Source organism: Falco cherrug, chromosome 6 (genome assembly GCF_023634085.1).
Source record: "Falco cherrug isolate bFalChe1 chromosome 6, bFalChe1.pri, whole genome shotgun sequence".
NCBI classification, from domain to species: Eukaryota; Metazoa; Chordata; class Aves; order Falconiformes; family Falconidae; genus Falco; species Falco cherrug.
In genome coordinates this window covers 82,595,041-82,623,021 of record NC_073702.1, presented here as the reverse complement: position 1 = coordinate 82,623,021, position 27,981 = coordinate 82,595,041, and the positions used below count along the sequence as shown (strand labels likewise).

Sequence of the window (27,981 nt, the reverse complement as noted above, 5' to 3'; positions counted from 1 at the left end):
TGGGATCTGGATGTCTACGTGCCATGTATAACTCACAAGAGTCCAGAAAGACTAACCGGTTTCTAACTTAGCTGTTTCAGTATTTACCCAACTTGTTCCCTATTTAGGAGAAAGTTCTTTACCCTCCCACACTTCTGTTCTTGCATTGTACTTTGGGCCTTGAAGTATAAAACTCCTGATCTTGAAGATACGCTTATAAAAAGAGAAAATAAGGATGGTTACTTTAATTCAAAAGCATGGCAAATCTATGGGATAGCACTGAGGTTCTGCACAATGGTGAATGCTTTCATCCAGGGAATAAAGCCTAACTTCAGAGTATATCCAAACCCAGTTCTCCCGCTTCCAAGATTCTTGCTGTTGGCTCTGCACCTCTCAACAGACTGAAACTCAACTGTGCAACCAAGAGTAAGAAAGGCATAGGGCCAAAGGGAAAGGGAAAGAGGAAAAAGCAGTATGACTGTGGAGGAAGGCTTTCTTTATAATTCAGCTTCTGTACTGTGGTCTTAATGATGTCCACAGTATTTGATTGTTCAAAATTGAGGGGTTTTGTTTGTTTGTTTGTTTTTTCTTAATAGTGGATGTGCTGGCTTAAAAGTGCTTGCCTGTTTGGCACAAAATTACTACCTGATGAGTTGCTGAAATTTAATGTTTTTCTTTTGCCACTATATTCCCTAGTTCTGAATTTCTGACTTTTTTGCATAATTAGATACTCACTATTAAAACAAAAAGGCAAAGGGTCATTTATAGGAAAGGTATAAAAAATTACAAGGTTGTTTCTGGGTTTAGATCATATTTGCATGACTCTTCATGTGCTCGACAACATGTGTTATGTCAAGTCACCCAGTGTTTGTAGATTTTTCTATCATGGGTAGACTGTAGGAGGTTTTGCAGTGTTTAATTCTGAAAGTCTAGCTTTTTCCACTTCATCAGTCTTTCAATATAATTTTTAACTAATTTTTCATGCATGAATGCCCATGTGTATGTTTATTTTAATGCCAGATGAATGAAGAACTACCCAGTATTTCTGACCTGTGTCAAAATATTTAGCTAATCAACCAGCTGATAAAACCAGGATTATTCCTCCTGCAGGAGAAACTTGATGTGAATAACTTGTAGCAAAATCAAACCTTAAAACTTCTAATTCTTCAGGCAGAATTGTAGAGACAGAAATACTGCTTTCATGTGTGGCACATCCTGTTTGCAGCTGGAAAACGTGGTTTGGTAGACTGATACTTGAATTCAACCAATTGACTTCATTACTAGGACACAATTAATTTCTTCTGAGTATATGTGATAGCATACTTAAGGGTGGTGATGGTGGTGGGTTTTTGCATTATTTTTAAGGACACCTTTTCACATGCAGTGGTCAGTGTGTCTGCTAAACTGCTAAGCACAGTGTACTATTTCATAGTACTTCAATGTTCTTTTTTGCTGCTTATCCTGTAGGCTTCTTGACTTTCCATACTCAACGCAATTGTATCTTGAACGGGGATCTTTCCGTGTCACAGCTTTAGTGGTAGTAACAAAATATCTTGAAGAGTTGTTTTATCTACTGTTTTAGTGGGTTTGTTAGTCTTCATATATGTCTCTCTGTTTTTAATTTTTTTAATACTGTTTTGTACTGACAGTAGATGTGCTTTAGAAACACTTCTAACAGTTGGCTCTGCTCAGAAAAAATCTGTGCAGCCAGGAAGTCTCAGTTTTGCTGAATCCTGACTGAAATACAGAGTATCTGTATTGCTCAGCTAGTCTGCAGCAGTGGCATTGTTTACAACAAACTTAGAGAGAACTTAGAGAGTTAATAGAACAATAGCTGCCCTTGAGATGTCATATGTTGCTAAAGCTTTAGTATTTTAAAGTGGATATATCCAACAGTTAATCATTACCAGGAGATAGAATCAAAATATACTTTCTGAAGCCTAGCAAAAAGCAGCTTAGTTTACTTTAGCACCCAGTTTGTAAAGTTGCTTCAGAATGGAGATTCCAGATGAGGCTGTATTGTATTCAGTTTTAATTAGAGACCCTTTCTTCCACTTTCTACCGACTAAAGTTTTGATCTAATTAGCCTCAGTCAAGTCACTGAAGTCTTTCCTGGCTTTTAATAGCATGGAAAGTTTCATTCATCTGAATACTTGGTTCTTTTTTGTTGTACCCTTTTTCCGTTCCATCATGTGTACAATTGCTTGCTTGTTTGGTGCCTTTATTATTATATGAAACCTACTGTTGAATCTGACCACTGCTGAACAGCAACTCTTGAAACAAGTAGACTAACAAGTAAAATAGATTTGAGTCACACAGAAGTGAGTGCATGTAGGAGTGAACCAGCAGGTTAATGAAAGAGTTAATGCTGGAATGTCCCACTGTTCACAGCTATTAAGAAAGTCTGTACTTCATTATTTCCTCACGCTTGGTTTTTCCATTTCAAAAAACCAGATGTCTGAGTGTTTCTACCCCTGCAGACCCCAGACACTGTTTACTAAACAGAAACAAATCTAGATTCTTGGAACTAGGGATCTGACTGTTAAGAGCCATTTGCTGGTCCTCTGTATACAATCAGTTTCACTTGAGAAATGCACTTCTCAGGGCAACACTGTAAGTGAAGGATTACAAAGGAAAATGAAGAGACAAAGGGAAATGTGTTGGGTTTTCCTCTTCTTTTTTTTGGTGATGTCTGAGAACAGCAATTTGAAATGTCAGTATAACTCCTTGTGATGTGTGGGGAATTAAGTGATCCACATAGGAAATTAAAAAGTCCTCTTTGACTACACACTGATTCTAGACGTGGTTTTAAATCACTTCTGCTTTTAGCTTGTGAATGAAAACCTGTTTAAGTAGTTATAGGAGATCTTTAAAAATTTTTGCATGCTGTCACAAAACAAATTGAATTTGGTTTAGTGTATCAGCATGTAATCCACCCTGCAAAATGCAAGGGAAGAAGTCTCATACATCTCTTTCTCATCATGTTTTCTCAGCATCCATCTTTTTTTGGAGAAGTCTGTAAATTATTTTCTGCAGTGCTGCTTTCCTTTGACCAAAAAAGACTTTGAATATTTGTATATGACTTTAGTGTTGTCTCCCCCGTTCTGTTTATTTCGTTGCTTATGTGAGAAATATGTGCATGCATGTTTTTCATCTGGCCCACTTTCCATATCCATCCTATTTCCATTTCATTTTTTTCCAAGTTCCATGATATATTTCAGTGACTTTTAAATTCCAGATTGCTACTGGTAGTTTATGAAACAACAGAAAAGAATATGTTTAAAACATTAAATACAAATCTATTTTTCTGAGGAAGAGTGTACATTTAGCTTGAGTTCGGGATGCACTATCCTACGTAATCTAGTCTGACTCCTGTGTTCTGTGGTCCTTGGAATGTAAATCTTCATCATGCCTTTGATCCTTGTTCTGCTCTACAGCTTCTCTCCTAGGAGCTCTTTCCTGTGTACAGGTTCAACTTTTCACTGTCCTTTTGAACTGTGGTTACCAGAGCTGCACACAGTATTCCTTGAATCATGTCCCCAGTCCCACATGGCATCTCTATACCTATGTGGTATATACCCTTTGTATATGCTGAATTCTTACTTACACCCCCTCACAATCCCTACAGCGCTGAGCTGCGTGCTGGCAGCTTATCTGCTCACAGTTATCTGCTGATAGCTGTGGTCTGCTGATAGCTTTTTTTCTGTTGTGATCTCCAAGAAGAGTCTATCTTTAGAGGTTGGTCTGCAGTGTATTCCAAGAAGGGTAACGTTCCATTTGACTGTGTGAATCTACTTGTTGGTTTCAATGAGCTTGGTTTACCTAGTGATGAGGTCCTGTCCTTCTCATGTTTTGTGGCCTTTTTCTCTTCCACAAATGATGCAACCTATGGTTGTATATTTTCTTCTGGAAACTTAAGGAAGGAATTACATTTCTTAATAAGGAAATCTAAAACCAAGACTAAGGTAATATGGGAACTTACTAGAAATACCACTACTTCATGACATTTGTCCACTGACTCGGGCGATTTTTCAGTTTTTAATCATTTATCAAATTACAGTAGCCCACAGTATGGTGCTTTGTTTCGAAAATGATACTGTCCTGTGGGCGTAAGCAGACTGCTATAAGGAAACACTAAACTATAAGGTCAGTGTGCTGCCTTCATCAGCCAAGAATCTACTGTGTCAAAAAGCCACAAGAACAGATTTTTACTCAATATTCTAACAAATACTAATCAGTAATGCTGAAAAGCGGATACTGAAAAATGCTGAAACTTGGTGCTGATGTTAATAAATGGCTGTTGCTACCCCTGCTTTCCTGCGTCTCTGAAGATTACCCAGGTCTTGCTCTTACCATTGGTTTCATCTTTGGCAGTATGAACTAACCCTAGTGTGTAACATTTTTCTCATCATTGGCATGCTTGTTTAGCTTGGCTTTCAAATGTGGGTTTCAAGAAAGGTGAGAGCCTCTGAAAACCAGGACTGGTAGCCCCTGGATATGGATCCTTGAAACAGGCATGACTTCATTTCCATTTGCTACAATCAGGTATAGCAGTAGATATAACAGTGTGGTTAACTGTGTGTAACACCAGGTAGGCATTATTTGCTCTTAGCTCTAACTGTTGTAGTTAATGTACGTTTTCTTCATGGCAGTCAAGAGATGAGAGAACTCTCCTGATTTTAATTGTTCTGTGTCTTTGAAGAGTCTGTATTTATATTAAAGGAAGAGCACTAAGAAACCTCATTTAGGCTGCTGTACTGAAGGAAAAGAAAGTTACTAGCCATAAGGTTTGTGTCTAGAAAGTGGCTTACAAAGTAGCCCTTATACTTCCTAAATGTGTGCCAATTCTTGTGGTAGGTTTTGTTTAGCTTGTGCTGTTAGCTTATGAAGGGAGTGTGCTTTATTTACTGTGTCAATCTCATCTTTCAAACTCTGTTAGAACTTGGCTCATTTCAGACAATTAATGCAATTTAAAACTTGCAAAATCAGACCATCTTCTCTTAAGCACACAGAGTAAAACGTATGACTGTATAGACAGTATAAGCAGGCTATTTATCGCGACCAGCTGTCATCTGTATCTAAGATTATTGTGCCTTCATTGCTGCAAAGGCTCCACCACTTGCCTGGGGTTCAGCTCGCTTTTCTTTAGGTGCCTCTAAACTGTAAGAATAGCAATCCTGCTCTTGATTCAGAGATAAGGAGAGAAAAAATACAGTATGGATTCCAAGTGCCTGGTTTGGACTGGCATGACTTGTTTAGAGGCTTGTTTTGGTTTGTAAATTTTAATATTGATTAAATTTATGTTAGTGAGTTGAAATGTGTTTAATACTGAAAGACAGGTTAAAATGATTCAGCCAGCACAGATGAACATGGTAACATTAATCTGTTTTCAAAATGTTTCTTTAAGATGGGTTACTTACTGCACATGATGCTGTTAAAAAAGTTATCGCAAATAGATTTTCATTACCACATAAGCAGTAAAACACATAGTTATTCCTAAAGTGAGCATCACTGTGGTACTTGACATGTTTTTATGCAACTGAAAAAAATTAGTGTTGATGGGAGGTTTTAGAAAGAACAAATCATATTCTCTGCCTTCTAGAAACTGCATACTCATCTTGAAAATTAATTTGTCTGACTAATCTCTTGACTAATTGCATAGGCAGGCCATTTGTGAGATTGCTCTTGATCATTGCAATACAGGTAGTCTTGAAAAATTCCATCAGTATTTCTGTATAAAATCTGCGGATATAAATGTGAACATTGTCTGGAAATTAGAACAGACATTGGTATTTCAAATTACCAGTAATACTAATATATTTTATGTCTGACAGCTGGGGCCTATCAGGGAGTGTGTACACACTCCTTCATGTAATTCATATTCAGTAACGCATTTTCATATATCTAGTCTTTTGATTTAAAAAATTGTAAGCTGTTGGGTATTCTCTAATTCTGGGAGTTTCAGATGGGGAGGAAAAATGACCAGCTTCTACATTTGTTTTTATGTCCTACTGAAGAGGAGCTAATAGTGCCTCTGAAAGATGACATGAATGCAGTGAAGATTTTGTTCTGCAATGAACAAAAAGCAGGGTGGGTCAGTTTACTGATACTCTGTATTCCTCCTGCTTTTTCTTGTGAGCAGTGCATATTAGAGCTTAAAAAAACCCAACCACCCAAAGAACACAAAAATTCCACCCCAAAACAACTGTGGCAAAACTATCCAGTTACTGGAATCAATATTTCTTTTTCCTGCATACTGCACTGAATAAATGCAAACAAAATTTAGGATAGATACTGAAGGCTTTCCTTCAGGGTCTGGTTTTGTAGGTTGATTCAAGGCTTTCCACCACCCACATTAAAGCTGATGCCAAATATTTCAGTTGTTTAGTGTGAGCTGTTCTCCAGACATTTATATTTCTTTAATTGTGTCCAGGTGCAGGAAACTTGTCCAAAGCTTTTGCTTGCATAACTAGTTTAAATAATAATAAAAAAAAGGCCTTCTTTTTTGTATTTGTGTGATTTACACCACAACGCTCATTAGCTTTTTGCTGAGCTGGGCTGGGTTTAGTCTGAGCCACACATAGCTAATGCTGTCCACCAGGCAACGTAAAAACAAGGAAGGAATAAACAGCAGTGTAACGTTAAAGCCTCTTCGGCAGGCAGTTTGTAGTAAGTGTTTCTAACTGTAGAAGTGATAGACAGGAAAAAGATACTCCCCCATAATTAAAGGCCGCTTTTTCTTAATGCACAGAAACCTTCAGGGGTCTCAAGTGTAAGGTAAAACTAAGCCAGATTTCTTTGGCTAGAGAAAGAAAAAGATTATTATTTTTGTATTATTTTAATTTAATTTTGTTGTTTGGCATCTAGAAGGATATATTGATCCAGATGACATTCCCTATTGCATGACAAATAATATCATAAGATGATGTATATTTTAGTCCAGACTGTGTTGTAAAATGCAAACCAAAAGAACCAAATCCCTGAGTCTCCTGCTAATTTGGAAAGTCTTTTCTTGGTAGTCTCTACAGTAATACATATACATGTGGTGTAGCCATTGTGCATCATATGTTTGTCTGCATACATAAGTAGTATTCCTGTTTTCTGTATTGCATTATTTATGCACCTTACCAGGAACTGGACAGTCTGTCCCTGCAATTTCTTTCTTAGGTCCAAAACCACCAAATAAGTTCTCAAACTCAATAACAAAACTCTAAAAACCTAATGTACATCAAAGCAATGAGTTGTTTCACTTCCCAGGTCCTGTAGCATCCGCCTCGCATTGTAGTTTTCTCTTGTGCCTCTGAATGGAAAGTCAGCTTTTAGAAAAAAAAACCTTTATTCACTGTATGGCCTGGCTAATTAGTCACATTTTAAGGCCCATGGATAATTGCCCAATGAGTAGACATTGGGTTCACAAGTCAGACAGAATGTTCTTGCTAATGTGCCTCAAGGAGAATGACAGTGTTTTCCAGATTCTGTTTGTGAACCTTCAGTGTAGGAAGTTGCAGGGGGGCTATTTGTTCTGATTTAAACTAGACAGTGAAAGGTAAAGTTACATAAGTTTAAGGCAAATGTGTCTATTCCTGAAGGTGAACTGAAGGCATATGCCTCCAAGGTTTGTAACAGTGTCATGTTCTTCCAGTGGTAAGAATACTTGCACTGTTGTTAATGGAATATAGTTATTAGTTAAAACAGAAATATTCACTGGTCTCTCTCTTTATTTTTTTTTTTTTTTTTTTTTTCTTCCACAGAAGTGGAAAAGACCAAATGCCAGCGTGAACGAGAAGTAGCTCTTGGAGGTGGAGGCACTTTCTTCCTGAGGGAGATAAGAGTTGGTCACTTCATTCCCCAGTGTGATGAGCATGGGAATTACCTACCCACTCAGTGCCATTCTAATAGCGAATATTGTTGGTGCGTAGATAGGGATGGAAATGAGATTGATGGCACCAGAAGCGGCCCAGGAGTTCAACCACCATGTAAGTGACTGAAGCACTTGTTTCTTGTGGGTTTCCCAAATGTGGTGCTCGGTCATGTACCTGAGGTGCAGCACTGACTTGGAGCAATGCAGATCTTTGCTGTCCCAGTGATGATATGCATTGTACTGCAGCCCTTAGGTAACTCCAGCATACGCTTTTCCTTCAGCCAGGGCATCTGGAGAACTGTGGTGAGCCTCTGGATGAGAAGATGGTTTTCTAAATCCTTCCCTGCTTTGAAACCATGAGGGGCCCTGTAGTTTCTGCCCTCTGGGAGGTGGGCAAATCTGAATGTGTGGTAACCGAATTGCCTCAGAAAATGAAGGATGTTCCTTCCTACATCTTCCCCACTTCACCTGCAAAATAAGATAGCTTTTTCTAAACGTATGCAGGTAAAAGCAAGTACAGAGCTGAACATGAAAAAACCTATTATGTCAATTGCTCCTTCTCTGTCAGCCAAGGGGAAAATTCAGAAGCTTTCTGCATCTGATTAGTTATTAGTGTCTGATTATAGGACCGTTTCCTTCTAAGAAGTCTGACTGTAATTGTGTCTCTGCAAATAACAAGGAGCTTTGTTATGCTGTACAAGCTAGGTTTTTTTCTCCATCTGTTTTTGTCTTCATTAACAAGGTCTGAGCACAGCTGCTCCTCCTGTTGTTATTGGGCCCTCTGTCCGACCAGATACGGTACCTCTGCCACCAGGAACGCACTTGCTCTTTGCCCAAAGTGGTAAAATTGAACATGTTCCACTAGAGGGAAACAATATGAAGAAAAATGGTGCAAAAGCACTCTTGCATATTCCAGTAAGTAACCTACTATACTAAGTCCATGTGGTTTAGAAGACTTGTGACAAAGATGAAAGTGAGAGTGTTTGTCTATGTAATTTGATAATACGAGTTCCAAACTTTCTTTACTCTTGATTAAAATGTTAGTATCCCATCACTTTATCACTGAAAATTCCTGACCTGACTAGTCAAAAAGCCTAAAACTGAGCTATAGAAAAAAAATCATTTGCCTTTAAAGAATAGTTCATAAGACAAAAATCTAATATTTGTGATCTCATGTGCCTCCAAGAGCTCATCGTCTAAACTCTCCCACACTCACGCTTCCATTGGCTTTCTGACTCTGGAATAAAAGTCTAGGAGAGCAGTATGTGGAGTCTACAAGAGCAGTATATGGAGAGGCCCTTTTTTTCACTCTTATTCCCTCAAAGGTTTTTCCTAAATCCTTAGTCTCTTCCTGTTTTTGTTTTTATTTTTTTTAGTCAGTTCTCTGTGCTTCTTGGCTACAGAAATATATAGAGAGATTATAGTTTTTCTTATTTTTTTCCTTCCTTCTCCATGTGCAGGCCCAGTGGGTGGTAAATCTTTTTCCCACACTTTACTACTGTCCTGAAAATCATTTTTCCTTGAAAATTAATCCCTGATGCTGACATGATTTTCCATCACCTGTGACACACATCAGCTCTTCTCCCTTCCAGTTTCATCACATTAATTTGTTTTGCCTGGAGCCTGGAATTTGTTTTTTCATTCCAGTGTTACTGTATTTATAACAGATAGCAATACCAGGTAGCATGCTGGCCTCTTTTTTTTTTTTTTTTTTACATTACCATGAATATTTAGTAGACTAAATACTGACTAAATTACACAGATTGTTGAGTAAATAGTACTGAAAACTGTGCTGTGATGTAAGGGCAAAATCAAGCTTTTCTTTCTTGTCTAAAGTGTTGCTGCAATAATGTAAAACTGAAGTAAAATACTGTGTGCAAAATGGGTTAGTTAGGCTGATATAGAGCCATGGTTCTGAATCCTTGTTAGCTAGTCTCATGATTTGCTTGATCTAGCTTGAATGAATTAATTAGAGGTATCTTCAGTAAAGAGCTCCCAAGAGATAAGATGCAACTCTTACTTAAAACTTTGAATTAAAATGAAACTTTCAGTTTCTGCTAACAGTCTTTTCTCCATGTTGTCTCAGTGTTGTGTATTTGCAAAGTGACAGTGTTCAGCAGCGTGGAGATGTTCAGATTATTTTGTAACCTACAGCATTAATGTATGCTGATGAATAAGCGTGTCTGTTTTAATGCATGGGTTTGGGCCATCTTTCTAAGAAGTTGCAAGTTATAAAAGCAGCAAAGATGAGAGACCTGGGAATCCATGTGAAATTATTATTTTACCCTGAAAGTCTCTTTTCATTTGCCTGGAGGAAAGAGTTTCAACTCTAAATTCAAACTCTAGTCCTATCATCTTCTGCCTGGAGAATTGTATATGTATGTTCTTTGTCCTCAAGCATATTCTTTCCAGAAGAATAATTTATGGAGTAGTCTTTTAAGCTATTTTTTATTTTTGAACTTAATTTTGAGTCGAATGATGCTATGCAGATAGCACTGCTTAAATGTAGCCACAATGCAGGGATAGATGAATATACAGAACGCAAGTCAGATTTGGTAGAAATCATTATCATGGAATCATTTATTCCTCCTTGAAGGGAAAGAAAGAGAGAAAAGAGCACACAAGGAATAACACAGTAAAGGAGCAACATGAACTTACTTTAAATGGATATGCATGTGAAGTTGTAGAAGTCAGACCAACTGTTCAGGACTAATATCTGTAATGCTTCTTTGAAATAAGACAATTGCAAACTGTGTCTGCTAGTTAAAAGGGACTTTATTTGAAAATCAAAGTATTTTTCTAAACTATTCTAGAATGACTGTTACCCAATTGTTTTCCCTGCCCGTCCTCCCCATGTCCCACTTTTCCTCAAGAATTTTGTTTTTTTAGACTTGAGACTTAGATCTGTAAGCTAGTGCTGCTGACATATAATTGTTTGGCATAAGCTGATGTATCTTGCTTGTTGACCAACAGGACAAAGTTGTTATTGGAGTTGCTTACGATTGCACAGACAAGATGGTTTATTGGACAGACATCAGTGGTCCTTCGATCAGCAGAGCTAGCCTGCATGGTGGGGAGCCAACAACCATCATCAAAACAGGTAACAGCACTAAATTCTTCCTCTTGCTGCTCCCTAGGAATGGCATTAGAGACTTGACTTTCGTAATATGTACTTTCCAGGTGTTGCCTGAGCTGTAGCATTACAAATTGGTGTTATTTGGTTAAACAATAACCAGAAAGTCTGAATAACATAAAATGAAAAAAGATCTGTTCCCTATGAAATAGCCCTTCACTGCCTCTTCACTGCTAGGCAAGAAGTCAATTCTCTTTAAAGCAAGTTTAAGGCCAGAAGTGGGAGCAGTCAGTGAGATATTTGTCTTTAGTTGCAGTTGCAGGGTACTGTGTCTAATCATTGACTATCTTGTGAACACCACTGGGGATGTTTTAATTGAAGGTTGCAGGATTTGAACGGTGAATCAAGCTGCTGTGGTGGTTTTAAAGCACATCTCAAGGCACAAATGGGTGCAGAGTTCAGAGCCTCACAATCTGGGCTTTGGACAGTGTCTCAGCTCCTCACAGGAATGTTTAGAGGCAGTCTGTACCCAGTTACAGTCCTAGGCTGTGCTTATGTTCTTGCTGTGTTTAACAAAGGAAAAAAACTCCTCCTTTGGATGCTTTGTCACTTCTGGGGAAGAACCTTGATGTAGACTTGAGGCCTTTACTGCTCTCTACCTGTGGTGACATTCTTAGGGCTGCTGCTGTAGTGGGGCAGCATGGCTAATGCTCTCAGGTCACGTCATCCCAGATTTTTAAAGTGCACTCAAGACCTCGCTTTCCTGTGTTGAGGACTGGCTGTGCTGTTGTGCCCAGCCTGGCAGCCTCTGTGTAGCCCAACTCTTTCATAGTCACATCTTGTCAGCCATACTGGTCAGAAAGGGGGGTCCAGCATCCTTCCTGTAAAGGTCCCGTGTCCCTGGACACAAAAGTAGGCTGAGCTCAGACTATTATAGATAGACATTATTCATGCTTACAATGATGCAGTGGCTACAAGATATAAATCCATGAAGGAAGGTTATCATTGAAACCTAGGTCACGTGCTGGAGTAGATCCATCATTGTTCAATGTATTTATGATCTGAAAAGGGGATGATGGATTATCAGTTTAGTGTCGAATGGGTATTGAACACAAGCAAAACTAAAGCTAACTAAAGAGTTACATTTATATGTTCATATGGAATATCATCTGTGGGTGTCACTACTTTTTTTTTTTTTTATATTCTAGCAGGCAAGGTAGGTGCTGGCTAGCTGAGATTTTGTTACACGCAGTCTTTTTCTCTACTATTCTCTGCCTGTCAGCTGCCCACTGCTGAGAAAAGACTGGGGAGCAAGGAGGTTGAAGAGGAGAACCTCTGCTCTCTGTGCCTGGGCTTGGGGACCAAACAGCTGAAAGGTGGTTAGAAACTGTTTCAGCTGTGACTTCCCGTGCTTCCCACTGAAGCTGTAAAATAAAAGTGAGTAAAGCCACCTTGTTCAACTTTCACCCTTGGAGTTGCTCAAGGATTTGAAAATTGAACTAGAGGGTATTGTGGGGTTACTGCTTTTACAAATTATGTCCTGCTTTTATATTCTTTTACCCCAAGACTGCTGCTCACCGTGGTCCATGTTCATTTTAATTCGAAGCATTGGTGTAAGCCCATGCATCTTAAATATGAAAACCTTTTTTAAATGGAAATGGTTAGGGGAAAGGACAGGTTTGGAAAACAAAGTGAATGGTAAGAGGGCATTAAAAATAGCTGGAGGCACTTTTTGAATACTAGTGTCATACTGCATAGAATTCAATACTTTGAATTCTAGTGCCTAGAAAACCTGTGAAGTCAAGATACTGGAGGAGGTTGCTTTTGCTTTGGAACCTTTACAGATATCGTCACAAAAATTTAGGAAATTATTTTAGCAAAACGATCAACTGGTTTTAAAACTCTACATTAAATTTGCTTTAGTTTTCGTTGGATGTCTTGAGTTTCTCTACCTGCAGCTTGTGCTTCAGAATAGCCAATTTTCTGGGATTTTCTGTTAGGAGCAGTGGAGAGATGGGGGCAGCTTGAATCCTGCTGTTGTCCTGGGAAGGGAAAAGGGAGAGCTTAAGGCCATCCCATACCATTCCAGCAATTAGGGAGCTTCATATTTCTGTACAACTTGATGGCTGAGATATTTGCAAGACTTCTTTTTCATCCCAAGATATTTAGTCTGAAAGGGACTCAACCTATAGTGCAAGCATGTGCCTGTATAACTACAAATTCTGTGGGGACTATTAAAGTATTTCCTCAGATTCTGCATTTTACAAAATGATGGAAATTACCATTGCTAAAAATCTTATATGGATTAGTCTGTCTAATGAGAATGTATGTGCATGCATTAAAATTCTTGCAACATATAAAATGTTTTTCAAATATTTGTGAAGGCTTTCAACTAGATTTGATTATTTCAGATAATTCAAGATGCTTCAATGCCGCGGGGAAACCTCATGGTTTTAATCTGCTACAAAAAACATTGATTGTGTAAAGACATCTCATGATTTCTGTTTTTGTTTGCGTAGGAAGTGAATGCCATTCCTGAAGAGATGCGCTTTACTTTCTGTATGTTAACAGGCTGTTCAATAGGAGTCAGAACAAAATAAGGTTGAATATTCAGTATTTGAATGGATGTCTTCTATTTTGGTCAAAACAGAAACTTTACAATTTCAGGAGATAGGAATATGCCTTCTTCCCAGAAGACTCATGAGAATTCTTTGTTCTGATTTGATCTTTGCCTTTTTCCTCCTGTGAGCTGCAGCTGCTTTCTTCAGTTCACATGTATTTTTGTGGAATGCACTACTTCTTTTGTTTGTTGAAGCTCTTGTGATCCAAGTTGCGTTGCTTTGCAGAAACACGTTTTATTGTGGAGCCCCATCCAGTTCTCATCTATCCCTGCAGCTGTATAGCCTGTGGAGGCTTTCTGGGTTCTGCAGCTGGGGAGGCAGGTCAGGAAGGAAAGCTTTCCTCTTTGTTGTAGTTGCTTAAGTCCTATCAGCCGCACATGCCTGTGCAAGCCTGTCCCCAGGGACAGAGCCCGTGACTGTATCAGGCCTGGTGACAATATAGCAGGAAGACATTCGTGCTTCTGGAAAGACCGGTGATGCATGAAGCCTATATATTTCCTTATCCCTCCATGGGGGATAGTTTTTTATGCCTCACTGTCAACCGGACAGGAAAAACATTTACTTTAGACTTCTTTAAATCTCCTGGTGTATAACTGGTACAAGGGAACTGAAGCAAGGAAACTAGTCAGGGAACAGCGGATTCTGGGAATCAGAACAGAACAGCAGAAGGTAGCAGGCATAAGATCTGCTGCCTTCTTCTGTTTCCTAAAACAGGCTGGGAGCTCCTCTACCACCATTTAGTCAGTGATCTGATTCTAGAGGCTGGGGATTGTCACCACCATCACCTCAAAACGTCTGCTCTCAGCAGCCTCTGTCATTAGCAAGGAAAGAATTAGGAACATTTGAGGGTCTGAAGTATATGTCAGGTGGTTTCTTGCAGATGACAGGTTTAGCTCTGCAGAAGGATTTGGAGAAATGCAAGTAGTAATGTGAAATCAGTGCAACTAAGTTAAAGTACACCCAAGTGCTCTTGGGAGGAACAAGAAGGTAACATTTCATTTCTTGGCCCCCGCCATGTATGAGCTGTGAGTCAGAAGCAGTGACATACATCTTATTTGTTCTCTTCAGCAATGAATATACATCCAGAATGTCATGTGTCCAGGTTGAGTGTGGCAAGTGTAATCCACCTGTGTGAAAGAGCAGAGGTATTTAAGCTGTTATGCAACTATTACTCATAGCAAAGTCACAGTAGCAAATTTTAGACAGCTTTACGCACTGTTCTGGACCATATGGTTTTTCTCCAGAAGGGTTGTTTGTGTCACGTAATGTTTGTTTAATGGCTGTCAGTAAATAAACTTGTGAATTAATAGAAGGCTTATGGGCCACGTTCTGTCATTCCTGGATATTTACATGACCTGTGCATCTGCATTTGAGAGGTGTTTTTTTCAACAGCTGGCTTGTATGAAGGGTCACTTCACCTCTTTTGGGGAGTGACTACGTACAATCTTTTCTTTTGGAACTGAAATTGGACTAAAACTGATTTGTATCTGTCTTTGGCTTTGTGACATCCCACACAGCCTGCCTGCTCTTTCTGGATGGATGTACGAACTTTGAAAAGTATAGAGCAGTTTTTTTTACAGTGGCTGAATTAAATGTTGGAGTGCTATATATTTATTCTGCATCCTTCATCTGAGTTGGAACTTACTAATGCTAAAGCAGTAAGGTCATTATGTGCTATTTCCTGTTGCTGTTGGAACAAGTAACTGTCCAAGAAACTGTGCACATACAGTACTAAAACAAGTTCCAAAAAGGATTGCTCTGCAAAAACAAAGAACTGGATCTGAATTCCATCAGTTAGCTAATATCGTTTATCTCTAGTGCTTTGGAGCTTGATTATCTTTAAGTATTGCATTGGCTAAAATTGGCATAAATCCAGTTTTTTTAGAGGGGTGCCACATATGCCAGCACAAAGAAAGGGGAATATTGAGAATTACTAAGTCTATTCTAGATCTTGGCCTGGTAAGGAGGGTAGAATAAGTTTCTGATAATCTCTACTGTTTATTTCTCTGCTACTCTTTTTTCTGTGTCTTCTCCCCAGGGAAAGTTTACATGCGTGATAGGTTGGCTCCTCACAGAATTTGTCTTTCTATGTATTTATGAAAGTTTTGTGTATTTAAACTTTATAAGGCAAAATGTGTATTCCTCTTCCAGCTGACATGAAGTAGCTTTTGTTGGAGCACAGCCAGAAAACTGAAGAAAACTTATCTCAGTTAAGAGTTATGCTTATGAGGCTGACATTGTGTATTGGGATTAAACATAACTCCTAGGCACGTGGTTTTTTTCTGTTCTCTTGCAGACTTGGGAAGCCCTGAAGGGATAGCTGTAGATCATCTAGGTCGCAACATCTTCTGGACTGACTCTCAACTGGATAGAATAGAAGTGGCTAGGCTGGATGGGCGCCAGCGTCGCATCCTTTTTGACACTGGCCTGGTGAACCCCAGAGCAATCGTTGCAGATCCTGTGAGAGGGTATGGATATGTTGTCAAGACATATGTACAAAGCTTGTTTCTGTTTATTTATTTAACACGACCGTATGCACCGAGGCCATGTTTTTAGGCTGTCTGTAGACAATAATAGGACTACCTGTTCCTAAACCAACAAACACAAATGAAACAGTCTACTTGTGTCTGAGTGGTATGCTGGAAATAAGATTTCTAAAATGCTCGCTAGATAATACTGTGATATTTTGTGGAGAGGCTTGTCAAATACTTATTTTTACCTTACTTTCAGTTTGTTTGCAGGATGACAAGCATTGCCTTTACCTAAAAAAAGCTTTTTTTTCACAAGATTACTGATCTAAAATACTAGAGTAAGCAATCTTACATTTTCGTTTCCATCATGACAGCCCTTCCTCCTGTACAGCGTTGCCTTCTTTGACAACTCCCATGGTGTGTCTTCTGTCATCACTTTCACTTCATTCAGTTGCCTGAGAAGGTCCTATTAGGCTTCTATTTGAAGATGCAGCTAACTACCTACTTTAAAAAATTGAGCTTGTAAGCTGCAGTCACAGAAATAGCCTAGCAGAGTGTCAGTAGAAAAGTGTATATGCTTTCAAGTTATGGTTTCAGCCTGCAAAAATGAAAGTGTATATATACTTTTATGTAGCCTTTGATCTGTTGACATTTTTCCTCTCTGAATACTGGAAGAAATACAGGGAAAATTAAAACTACTACAGAGTCCATGGTAGTACCACATGTCTATTGATTAATGTCTGAACTTGCCTGCTTTTGTCCTGGTGCAACTTCCTGTAGCGTGGCTACTGCTGAGGAAAGACATTTCAGTCAAAATACTCAGAAGCAGAGAGGCTTTCTTTTCAGTCTTGAATTGCTGGGAACCTCTAGATATAATTGATATAATAGGCATTTGGAATGCTGTTAGGGAGAATTAATTTATGAACAGAAGTACTGTCTTGCTTAGGGAGTTTTTTGGAAGATGCATCCTCATGCCAGATGTTTGCAGGTGAGGTTTGTACTGAGAAAGAATGCACGTGATCCATGACAATTTAAGTGATACAAAATCAAATGAAAAAGTAATGGTATTGACTTCTCTAATTCCTTTAACGTAAAATGAACTTTTATGTAACAGTCACATAATAGTGGGCTGAAAACACATGGATGGATGCGCATCAAGTTACAGCATAATAAGGAAAACCAAAGGTGCTTCGTGGTGTGAGAGAATGGGAGAGGCACAGGTGTAACCAGACTGAGGAGAGACCTCTGTTCCATGCAGAACCCCGCTGATGGAGTAGGCCTCTGGGTTCAGGTCAAGCAGCACAGACTTGTGTCTCCAAGTAGATTGTGTGTGTGTGTTAAGGAGTAAACAACAAAGGTGCTTGCCTTTTGAAGAGCCGTGTAAACTCTCAGCCACAGAAAATGAATCCAAGAGAAACTACCACTAACGAATGGCCATTAATAATAAAGCGACAGTGAATCAGGGGTTCTCCCTTGACCATAAACTACTCTGATTCTGTTATATGTTGCTTACGTGGTACACTGAAAAGAAAAACACAATTTTGAATGAATCTCACAAATGTACGTCAAATGCTACTGCTGCTTAGCCTGAGCAGACATGATGGGTAGTGAGGAGAAGAACTGTAGACATTTTGAATGGTCCTCAGAATGCTGAAATAAAGGTCTCTTTGCCTGGCATCTTGCACAGAACCTAAACGATGTAGAGAAAGCATTTCTTCTCATGTGTGCTTGCTCTTTTTGTTTTTAATGGAAGTATAGCATTTGCTACATCTTTATTGTACTTTCATTGTTTCTATATTGAAGTGCAATGCAGCCTTTTTTATTTATTTCAATGATTTGGCAGGGGGGTGTGTGTTACTTTTGTGTCCTTAGCATTTTTCTTAATAAAATGATCCTTTGAGATCAGTCACTATTTTAATTCTTGCCTTTTTCTTTCTCTTAAGAAACTTGTACTGGACTGACTGGAACAGAGAAGCTCCTAAAATTGAAACCTCATACATGGATGGCACAAACAGAAGAATTCTTGTTAAAGATGATCTTGGGTTACCAAATGGGCTGACATTTGATCCTTATTCCTCAATGTTGTGCTGGGTAGATGCAGGTAAAGAGGTCCTAAAATCTTTCTTCATTATAGTAGATTAATAGATAGAATAAGTATGTTCAATCCTGAAATTATGCACAGCCAATTAATTTTTATAACTCTTTGGGCTGCATCTTAGATTTCATGCTTTTCTTTTTTGCTTTAACAATCTCTCAATTTATTCATTGTTACTACTGCTATAGCATTCACATGAGGCTGTTTACAAGCTGAAAGATATCTATTCTGATCACAAAAATTTCTAGGGATGCAACAGGTTTATGTCTGTGTGTCTTCTATGTGGCTATCCTTCAGGCAGTGCTTAGTCCTTTGTAGAAGAAATTGTGAGTTTTCTTGTAGAAGAATTTCTTCTTGTAGAAGAAAAAAGTGAGAGACCAGAAAAAAACCACAGCTCTGTCTAATCTGGCCCACAGAATGTCATCCTGGCACTATTGTTATAAGACCTGTAACCTTAGGGAAAGTCCAGCTTAATTTGACTGAAGCAAGTCTTGAAAAAGCAATTCATAGTAGATTTAAAGATCAAGAGATGAAGATTCTGCTATTCGATCCATTGTTAGTTTGGCAGAGGGTGGAAGAAAAAAGAAAAATTGAAAAAAAAAAAAGCATGCTTTTAATTCTCATTTAAACTTTTTGTGTGTGTGTGTCTTACTGTCTTTCTCTCTAGACTCTGCCAGAGACCTCTTCCTGTGAAGGTGCTTTTACACTTCAAGTCACCTTTCAAGTTTTTGATAAACTAAAAAGATCAAGCTCTCTTTTCCACTGTAAGACACTTTCTCCAGGCTTCAGATATATCTCCTTGTGCTATCCTCTTATTTTTTTTCTCTATTCGTCTCTTGTTCTCACATTTGTCTTTTCCTCTTTCCTTAATTTTGAAACCCACTACTTCAGAGAAATCTACAAGTGTTTACATTCACTAGCAGTGTGCCCAATGTGTAGTAGCTTTGCAGCTAGAGCTAGACCTTTTACACCCTGTTAGCATTCTGCAAGTTAGATGTTCTTCTAGCAGTCTTGCCTTCATGGCCCAGCCCAGCAAGCATTTTGGGAATACGCTCACCAAACTAACTTTGCAAAAATGCCTTCCAGAGGAGGTGGAAGGCTGAAGTATCCCTCCAGGATGGAGGAGACCTGTCAGCTTCCACACTAGCCTGAGGGTGCTGATATTTGTAGCAGGAATCTCAGCTTGTGAGGAATGGCCATGGCTGCACTGGACATCTGTGTTCCTGTAAGTTAGATGGTGTGCTGATTAGCATTAGTACCAAAGTACTTTTCCGTCCAGTCTTTGGCACATGCAGAGATGTGACATGAAGGAGGGCTTTGGCTAAGCAGCATACTGAAAGATTTCCAGGAAGTTTACTCTTTTCATGCTTGCATGCTTACGGTTGTCCTTCATCCTTCAAGAGAGCTCTCTTGCTCTGGTTCAAAGGCTTAATTGTTTCACTACACCCAGGTACCAAGAGGCTGGAATGCATGAACCCTAATCAGCTTGGTCGACGAAAGATTGTTGAAGGAATTCAGTATCCTTTTAGTGTTACAAGCTATGGGAAGAATTTATACTACACAGACTGGAGAAGGTATGTTATCTGCTAAAGAAATTATGGAGTGTTTTAATCTTTTCTTCTTCCTGGTAGAAACTGAAGTATATACTGCATTTCTCATGTCTGATCTCTCACACACATTCCTGTTTTGTTGCTTTTCTGGCAGTAGCTGATGCAGGGTGGAGTGGATGTGTAGAGCTGACCTACTGATGTTGCCGGTTAACTGAATTTTCATTTTCAGCATAGTGATTTGTCCTCTAAGAAAATGCTCTTAACACTGAACGTCTTTGGGAAAGGAGTGGGAGCTAACACATTTCCCTTATGGCTGTACTTGCTGCATTGTAAAGGGCAGAAATTTATCACTCATGGCTTTCTATGCTCTATGTTATCTCTGTGTTTTACCAGAAATAAGAAAAAAACATTTTTACTGTCTTGATGACACTTTCGTTGTTGCAAATGATCTAAAACGTTGACATATGATCAAGACTTTAGAGTTTACTATATTTTCCAGTAAAAAAAGAATCCGGTCCATGCACCTTGATGTAAGTTGTTGTGTGAGCTCTGTCTGCAAACTCTTACACAAATGACTCCATCAATTGCCGCAGGAAGAGCTATTAATGTGTGTAAGGATTTCCAAGCTAGAACCTCATAGCTGGGAAATGCTGTTCTGGAATAGGCTTGTATAAATGGGAAACAGTGTGTTATAGGTCTGTCAGCTGACTGCCCTTTTATGTTTAGGAAGAAAAGATTGCTTATGACTAGCTGGTGTTCTTTCTGGGTATAAGGCTTCACCTGAAATACAATGTTGTCCATAACCATTATGCATAATAGCTGCAATGTCAGCTATACGGCAGAAAATGTCGGAGGGGCAGAATATGGAAAATGTGTCAATACTACTAATAGAACCTTTCCTGTAGAGGCACATTTTTCTGTGTCAGAAGTACCTTCAAAATTAGAAAGGTATCTCCCTGCTAAATTTCTTAGCTGCCTGGAATGAAGTTTATGATGTATTTTGAGTTGTCCGGGAAAAATGAGGATTTTGCTTCTGGCATCACTTCCTAATTGTAACAAAAAAAACCAACTTGAGATTTCTTCCCCCTCCTCTTTTTTTGTGTGTATGTGTTTTGTTTTGTTTTCCTCTGTACTTCCACCTTTATCTCACTTCTATATATTCTCTTCTGTATATGGCAGGGATGCTGTTGTAGCAGTGGATCGCACAATTTCAATAGAAAAGGATAACTTCCAGCCTCACAAGCGCTCCCGTCTCTATGGAATCACTACAGCCTTTGCTCAGTGCCCAGGAGGTAATCCAGCTGATTCTCAAGTTTTTACAGCTGTGCAATGCCTTAGCATATAAATGAACTTAGTAACAGCTCCCATCGACAGGCTGCCAACTGATCTAGGAAGTTAGTAAATAACTGGTTAGTGCTTAGATTTCTGTTTACCTAGAAATTAAAAGCCACCTACATTTTTTTATTTTCATAAAAGCAGTTTTTAAGGTTGCCGTATGAAACCAGAATAGAGAGGGAAGAAGGAGCCTGTTCTGTCCTTCATGAAAGGGCAAGTGTATGATCGAGATGAGGATCTGACACGGCAGAAGCTGCTATGTTGTCATTGTCTAAACTGAATGCTATATTCATGGCTAAGGCCTTATTTACGCATTTTTAAGTTTAAAGTACAGAAATACCATGGTCTTCCAGATGTCTTTAATGAGATCCAGTGTTTGTAAGAAGGGAATGTTCAGAAGACAGCAGGTGGTAGAGTAGCTGGGCTGGTCTTTCTGCTCAGTGGAATATTAAGTTTTTCAGATACATTATTGAAAAGCCCCTTGTGAAGCTTAGAAGACAGGAAGTTGATACCCTTGAAAAAACAATTTGTTCCTTGGGAAGCAATATCACAGTTCAGTTATGTTGTTCTTAGGAGAAGAGTTCACTTTTTTATTATTATTACAATGTGACTGGAATTATAGGAATTGCATTTTTTACTTTAGTCTTAAAAGACTCCTAAGATAGTTTCTCTTCAAATTATTCAACATATATAGTAAAAAACATAATTTAATTTAATTTAATTTAATTGAAATCTTGATTCAGAGCTTAAAAATGCATGTAGTGTCATAATTAAGAAATCAGTTACATTGTTGTTACTAGTTAATTCACAGTTCCATTTTGGCAGTCAATGCAAAACAAAACAACACTGTCTGCTCTGTGTGCTTATGTTTATGACATTCAGAACCTTGGCGTCATTTCTTTCTCATTGTATGTTTGTTTCAAGTATTTTTCTGGGACAGATGCCTTTCTTCTCAGATCCACTGCTTCTGGCACTGCCTTCTCTTTCATTGTACCCTTCCATATTAATGCGCTCCTCCCCACCCACCCTATTTTTTGGTTTTCATGGCTCATTCCTCCTTGTTTTTGTAGTGGGTGGTATCCAGGGATGATGTGCTGTAGCGTTTCGGACTTTGTCCCCACATGTTGCACTTTCTCTATTTCCTCACTCACCGTCTCTTCATTGTAATGTCTGTGACCACTTGGCCAATTTATGAAGGGCTTTTCAGGAACAGACCAGGTTTTTCATGTTGCTGCTTCTGCTCTGTCCCGATATCTTGATCTTTCTTTGAGGTGAGTATCAGAAGCCGACACAAGGGATATGATGACTCTCATGTCCCCAAAGCATAGTTTTGCTGTACTCTCTATCTTGCTATGGCTTGTTCCTCTAGGGTAGTCATGAAATCTGCACTACTTTTGGTTTTATGTGTTTTGGGTTTTATTGTGGTTTTGCTTTTATTTATCTTTACTGTTTTACATCTCTGTTCTTTCCCAGGACATAACTACTGTACAGTGAATAATGGAGGTTGTACTCACCTCTGCTTGGCTACCCCAGGAGGCCGTTCTTGCCGCTGTCCTGACAACACCGTTGGAGTGGATTGTATAGAAAGAAACTGAACATTAAGATAAGCTTTAGAGCAGCAGACACCTTTTGGAAATATGTTGTAAACAATTCACTCCTATCGACACAATCAGGCCTTAAAGATAAGTGCTCCGTGCTGCTGACAGAAAGCCACACTGTGTATATGCAGACACACACACAGGCAATGACTGTTTTGTAGCAGTTAAGCAAGACAGAGCTGCCCAGGTTGGGTCCAACTGCATCTTGTTCCTTGTAATGTTATCTCTTGGCTTTTAAAGGTAAATGTGGAAGCCTTAGTTGCAGCTGTGCTGGGCTAGGAGGATGTGCCTCTTGGCAAAATTTAAGTAACGAATAGCAAACAGAGTAAAGAAGATGGCATGACTCCGATCCTGAGACTGGGTTGTACCTCTGAGTATGCAGCAGTTATCTGCATAATGGCATGTTTAGCTCATCATATACGTGGCTGGGCCATATCTCTAGCTGAGAAGCAACCGGGGGGTCCTCAGGATGCAAAGATGTGTATGGGAACACCCAGTAATATCACAGATTTAATGTGGAACTGCATTCCTTCCCACTACCAGTCCTTCCACTTCCAAAACTTGAATCTCAGCTTTTGACTCTTGTATTACAGAAGTACTTTATCTATGTGCTGTGAGAGTAGTTCTCACCCTAGCTCATGTGATCCTTTATAGATAATCATCACTGCTTAGTGGATGTATTTGAAGTTTTTGTTAGATTCCAAGATATTTTTCTTCTGTCTGAGGTGGATTCTTCAGTAGTTTCCCAAAATCCACTAAACAAACTTTAGATATAGATCTCAATTGTTGATAGTTCATCAAAGAATGGATGTTGATTCATTTGGAGATGTTTGGTTTTAAAGACATACAGAGTCACATTTGTTTCCTGAGAGTTTTTAAAATAATATTTCTATGTTTGGTTCTATAAGTCTGAAGGTGGTCTTTGAATTCTCTCCTAGCAATCTTTCTTGGCAAACCATGCCATGCCTTTTTGTAGATAATGAGAAACCATGGCAGTTAAAAATCTGATTTTCTGAAAGGTCACCTGTGTCTTGCTGCTTAAATGAAAAAAGGTAGTGATGCCCCATTTGTGTGCCAGTGTTCAGTAACAGCAGAAAGGTGTGCTGAAAATCAAAGCTGACATTTTCATCATCACCAGTAAGTTCGGAGCGGGGAGGGAAGATCAAAATGCATATTCTTAGGTCAAATTAGCAGTACAAATCTGGGAGTGAAGTTTGGCTTCCACACTGTGTGTTGTGCAGTAAGCTTACCCGCAAGCCAGCCTGCAGCAGCGGAACAGAACAGGGCTTGTGAGGCTTCTGCCAGAGCACCTGTCACAATGTCATGATCAGAGCAGTAAGCTAACATCCCCATTTCCTCACTCCCTCTTCAGACACAACATAACAGTTTTAAACAGAGTCAGTTCTGAGTCTTAACTGTGTGACATCTTCCTCTTTAATTGTATATTTATCCTAAAATAACAAAGCATATAAACATTTCAAAGATTTTTTTAAAAAAATAACTTGTTATAACTTTTAATTCATTTTATTCATACACTTAATCAGGTATGTCTTACTGTAAATATGAAAAAATTGTTGAAATGAAGGTGCTTGGTAACTCTTTCTCCAGAATTATTCACGTATCTGGTGAAATATTAAAGTTTACACTCTGTACAGGTATCTACAGTACAGTCAATAAAAATTTTTGGTTTTTATTTTCTATAGAATAGTCATGCCTGCAGAAGGAAGTGATATGTGGTGTCTCAAATCTCTTTTCCTGTTGAGTTCTGGGGTTTAGCCGTCTCTCATATCTGGCGATGATACCTTCTAAGATGCAACACTACAGGGGAAAAACTGCTGTTGGGGCTTTTGTATTTTGAAACCAGTGGGATGCTTTTATTCAAAACAAATATGTTGGAGTGCTTAAAGGACGTACAGCTTCCTCTGTTTTGACACAGATTCTTATGGGGTTTTTTACTGATTGTTAACTCTTGTTTAACTTTCATAAGTAAGCATAATTCAGTTATACCATACTTCAGACTTCTATATTAGTGGAAATATAGGGCAAGGACTAGATTAAATGGGGGACAGAATTTATCCCTCTACTCAAAGAAGCCCTGGTGCTGAGTTTCTAGGTGACAGGGTGCTTTGCTGCCTGCTGCCACAGCACGCAGGCTCTGTGTGTGGCTGCAGGTGTGCTGTGACTGCAGGGCAAGTTGCAAGCCGAGTGAAGTGTGCCTGCTGGAGGTGGTGATGCTGAGATTTAAACTCCTCGACTTTTATGGCTGCAGCGTGTCAGTGCCTCAGGGGGTATGGCAGAAGGCTCCAGAGAACAGTGTAGATGGACAGCTGGAGAGCAGCGTGCCTGTCGAGTGAGCTATTGGAAGGGCAAGACAGTGGGGCAGCAAGGAGGACTACTGGGATCTAACAAGTGGCGTGTGTAAGTTACAAGAGGAGGTTGGTGTTGATCTGTGCTGAGATCTACGTGTGGAATTGGAGGGAACTGGGCCTTTAGTTCATTCTTTACTGTATACTTTGATCTTATTTTCTTTATTATGATCCGTCAAAATTGATGATTGCCTGCTTGGTGTTTGGACCAACACAATATTCTTCTTTGTGTGTTATGACAACTGCTAATCCTGTGCTAATTAATGAGCAGTGACAAAGATGTTAAGGAAAATATACCTCAGCAGAACTTCTAGTGTTAATTTGTGAGCTCCTATGTAGCCTGTAGGACAAAGAGAGAAACAATATTACCATGGACCCAGTTTTTAGACTGAGTGGCTGTTAACTCTGCTATCACATCTGACAGTAGCTAGCACTCGATTACAGGAAGCGTCAGCAGACCTGGGCCAGCAGTATAGATGTGGCAGTCTGCATAACTTCAAAGCAACCTTCAGCATTCCGGTCCCTAAAAATGAGGAGCTTTTAAAAAGCTCCAACATTGGGGTTTTTTTTCTCAGCAAATACTTGTTGCTAACTTCAGCTGTTGTAACTCTATGTCAGACTGCAGCAAAGGCAAAGCTGTTCCCTCGGGGAAAGGAGGCCAGCAGAAGCAGTGGCTTCACCAGAAGGGACCAGTCCCACTGTACCCCAGGTGAGGCAGATGGTGCTGGTCAGGGTAGTCAGGTTCAGCCCAGGGGCCAGACCACCAAGCAAATCTGCAGTGATAGGGTAGGTCTGAAGTCAAGTTGGGAAACTGAGTCAGGATCATGGTCAGGTCTGGACATAGTGGCCAGGATCAGTGATTGCCAGGCAAGTCCATAGTGGCGAGGCCTGCAATCAAGCTGGGAAGTTGGCCAGGGTCTGGATCAGTGGGTTGTATGGCTGTGGCACAGCTCAGGCAAAGAGCAGGGTGAGAGCCTCAGCTTTAAAGCAGCTTGAAGAGGAGGGTTGCCCTTATTGAGGTCTCCCAACAGAGCTGTTTGAGGATGGGCCTCTGTTGAAGATCCTTCAAGTTTTCTTCATACCTTCTGCAACCAGCGGGCCTGAACAGCCAGCTAAGCTCCTGGTGGTAGGAGTGTGCTCCAGGTCCTGACGCTCCAGAGTTCTTTATTCCTGTACATATTTGCTTTCTCATTGAATCTTGCTAAATCTTTGGCCTCTAAAATGATCTGTGGTGTTGATTCCTTATTTTTATCACAGTCTGGGCAGGAATCACATCCTTTGAGATTTGGCATTAGCCATTTCAGGGTATCTGTGCTGTGCCTATCATATTTTTTTTCAGTTAAATGTTCACAAGTATTTTGAATGCTAAAAATGTGAATTTTCTGTTTCCTTCTTCTAATCCTAGAGAGTTAACGGCACCTTTTTATAACACAGGGTTTTCTCATGCTGACATGGTCTAACTTATCTACCTTATCCTGACTGTTGCTTATTACTGTCTGACTGCTGTAGTCTTGCTCAGGAGCAAGTAAATTTCATATGTGTTTTTACATTGTGTTTTGGGTTAGAGGTAATGGAAAATAGGATGTGTTTTATTTCATTCTTAACATTTTTTTATTATTATAATAGGCTGGGACTGGTAAGCGTGTCAGTGTCTGGTTGAAGAATAGATTCAATGTAACTACAGTTCACCTTTTTTGCTACAAAATATAGTAGATTCCCAAGTAAGGAGAACAATTGCTTTGATGGTTAAACAAAAGACATACCTCTTAGATTTATTCCAGAGGTAAGTTAAATGTTTTCTTACATGCTTCCATTCAGATCTTCCAGCACGCAGAAAAATATTTAATGGTAGGACCATTGATGATGTTTATAAATGATGTAATAAGTTGCAAAAAAGTGAAATCTACTGAAAGTAGTACTGGTTTTCTGATGTCTTGATGGGGTTGTTCAGCTACCTTTCCATCCAAGGGTGTTTGAAACCCCCAACATTTTAACCTGTAAAGAACTCTCTCCTCATGGAGAAAATCCAGTATGGCTTTCTGAAACCCAGCATCCCATCCAGTGTTGTTCCAAGGTGGCAATCTGCTTACTTTGCGGTTCTCCAATTGCACAGTTTTGTCACAACATATTACATTTTTAACTTGCAGGCATATAATTAAGAATGACAGATGATTACTAGAGGATAATGGCCCCTCAACGGCAGTGTCACGATGCATCAGTTTAACCTATGGTTAAATGCAAACTGTTTTATGTGTAGTATTTCATAGTATATTGCTTGGACATCTTGCTGGAAAAAAAAAAAAAAAAAAAAAGGCAGGATGTGAAACACATATGGCTGTAGAAAACACAGTTGTGGGAAGCCCCCTGCCTGGCCTGTCTGTAAGAACTAAATATTCCCTCCAGACCCTGAGTCCCCAGCTGGGGATCTGGCAGCAGTTGGTTCATTAAGTGATTGAATCACCTCCTTTGTTTAAATTCTACTCCACTTGAAATCTGTCCTTTATCTTATTTGTAAGTTTAGGACAGCATGTCAATAAAATAGGTGAAAGGTCAGTATATTGCATCCTACAAACGTACATACTGATGACTCTGGAGCTTTGCTTGACTAACAAAAGGCTCAGCAGCCAGTGGAGTGCAGTGAGCGGGCTTCCCTGCTGCTTTGTAGTAAAGCAGATGGGGCTGCAGTAACTCAGTGCTCTTCCTCTTTTTTGTTTTCCAGAAGGATTCTGGAGTTGATGAATGGGGACAAACTGCCGTTTCCACAAGTAACAAGGATGGCGTATTTCAGCCTCTGGCTTCTTTGTCTTAAGTATTCACCAGGGTCCATTAGGTTTGTTGTGGTGCTGCTTGCTCTGGGTGGGCAGTGTTTCCTACCCTGTGGGGTGTCTAGAACACACAGGCAGCTCACAGAGGGGCTGCATAGTGCAGGGCCTTCAACACGAGGAAGATGTCCTGCTGTACAGATGTTGGTGGGGCGTGCCAAGTGGTGACTGTGGATCTGACCCAGTAACTTGCACAGCAGTACTGCAGAT

At 39.5% G+C, this 27,981-nt stretch overlaps 1 protein-coding gene across 1 annotated transcript in view; it reads left to right on the top strand.

Moving 5' to 3' along the window:
- Positions 1-24,288, top strand: part of NID1 (nidogen 1) — a 46,865-nt gene extending 22,577 nt beyond the window's left edge. The window contains exons 13-20 of the mRNA XM_005436585.3: positions 7,731-7,955; positions 8,583-8,755; positions 10,814-10,940; positions 15,831-16,002; positions 17,949-18,106; positions 19,551-19,674; positions 20,830-20,942; positions 22,459-24,288. Of these exons, the coding sequence (XP_005436642.2) occupies positions 7,731-7,955; positions 8,583-8,755; positions 10,814-10,940; positions 15,831-16,002; positions 17,949-18,106; positions 19,551-19,674; positions 20,830-20,942; positions 22,459-22,580 (1,214 nt within the window). The 3' untranslated portion in view covers positions 22,581-24,288. The remainder of the gene's footprint in view (positions 1-7,730; positions 7,956-8,582; positions 8,756-10,813; positions 10,941-15,830; positions 16,003-17,948; positions 18,107-19,550; positions 19,675-20,829; positions 20,943-22,458) is intronic.
- The last annotated feature ends 3,693 nt before the right edge of the window (positions 24,289-27,981 follow it).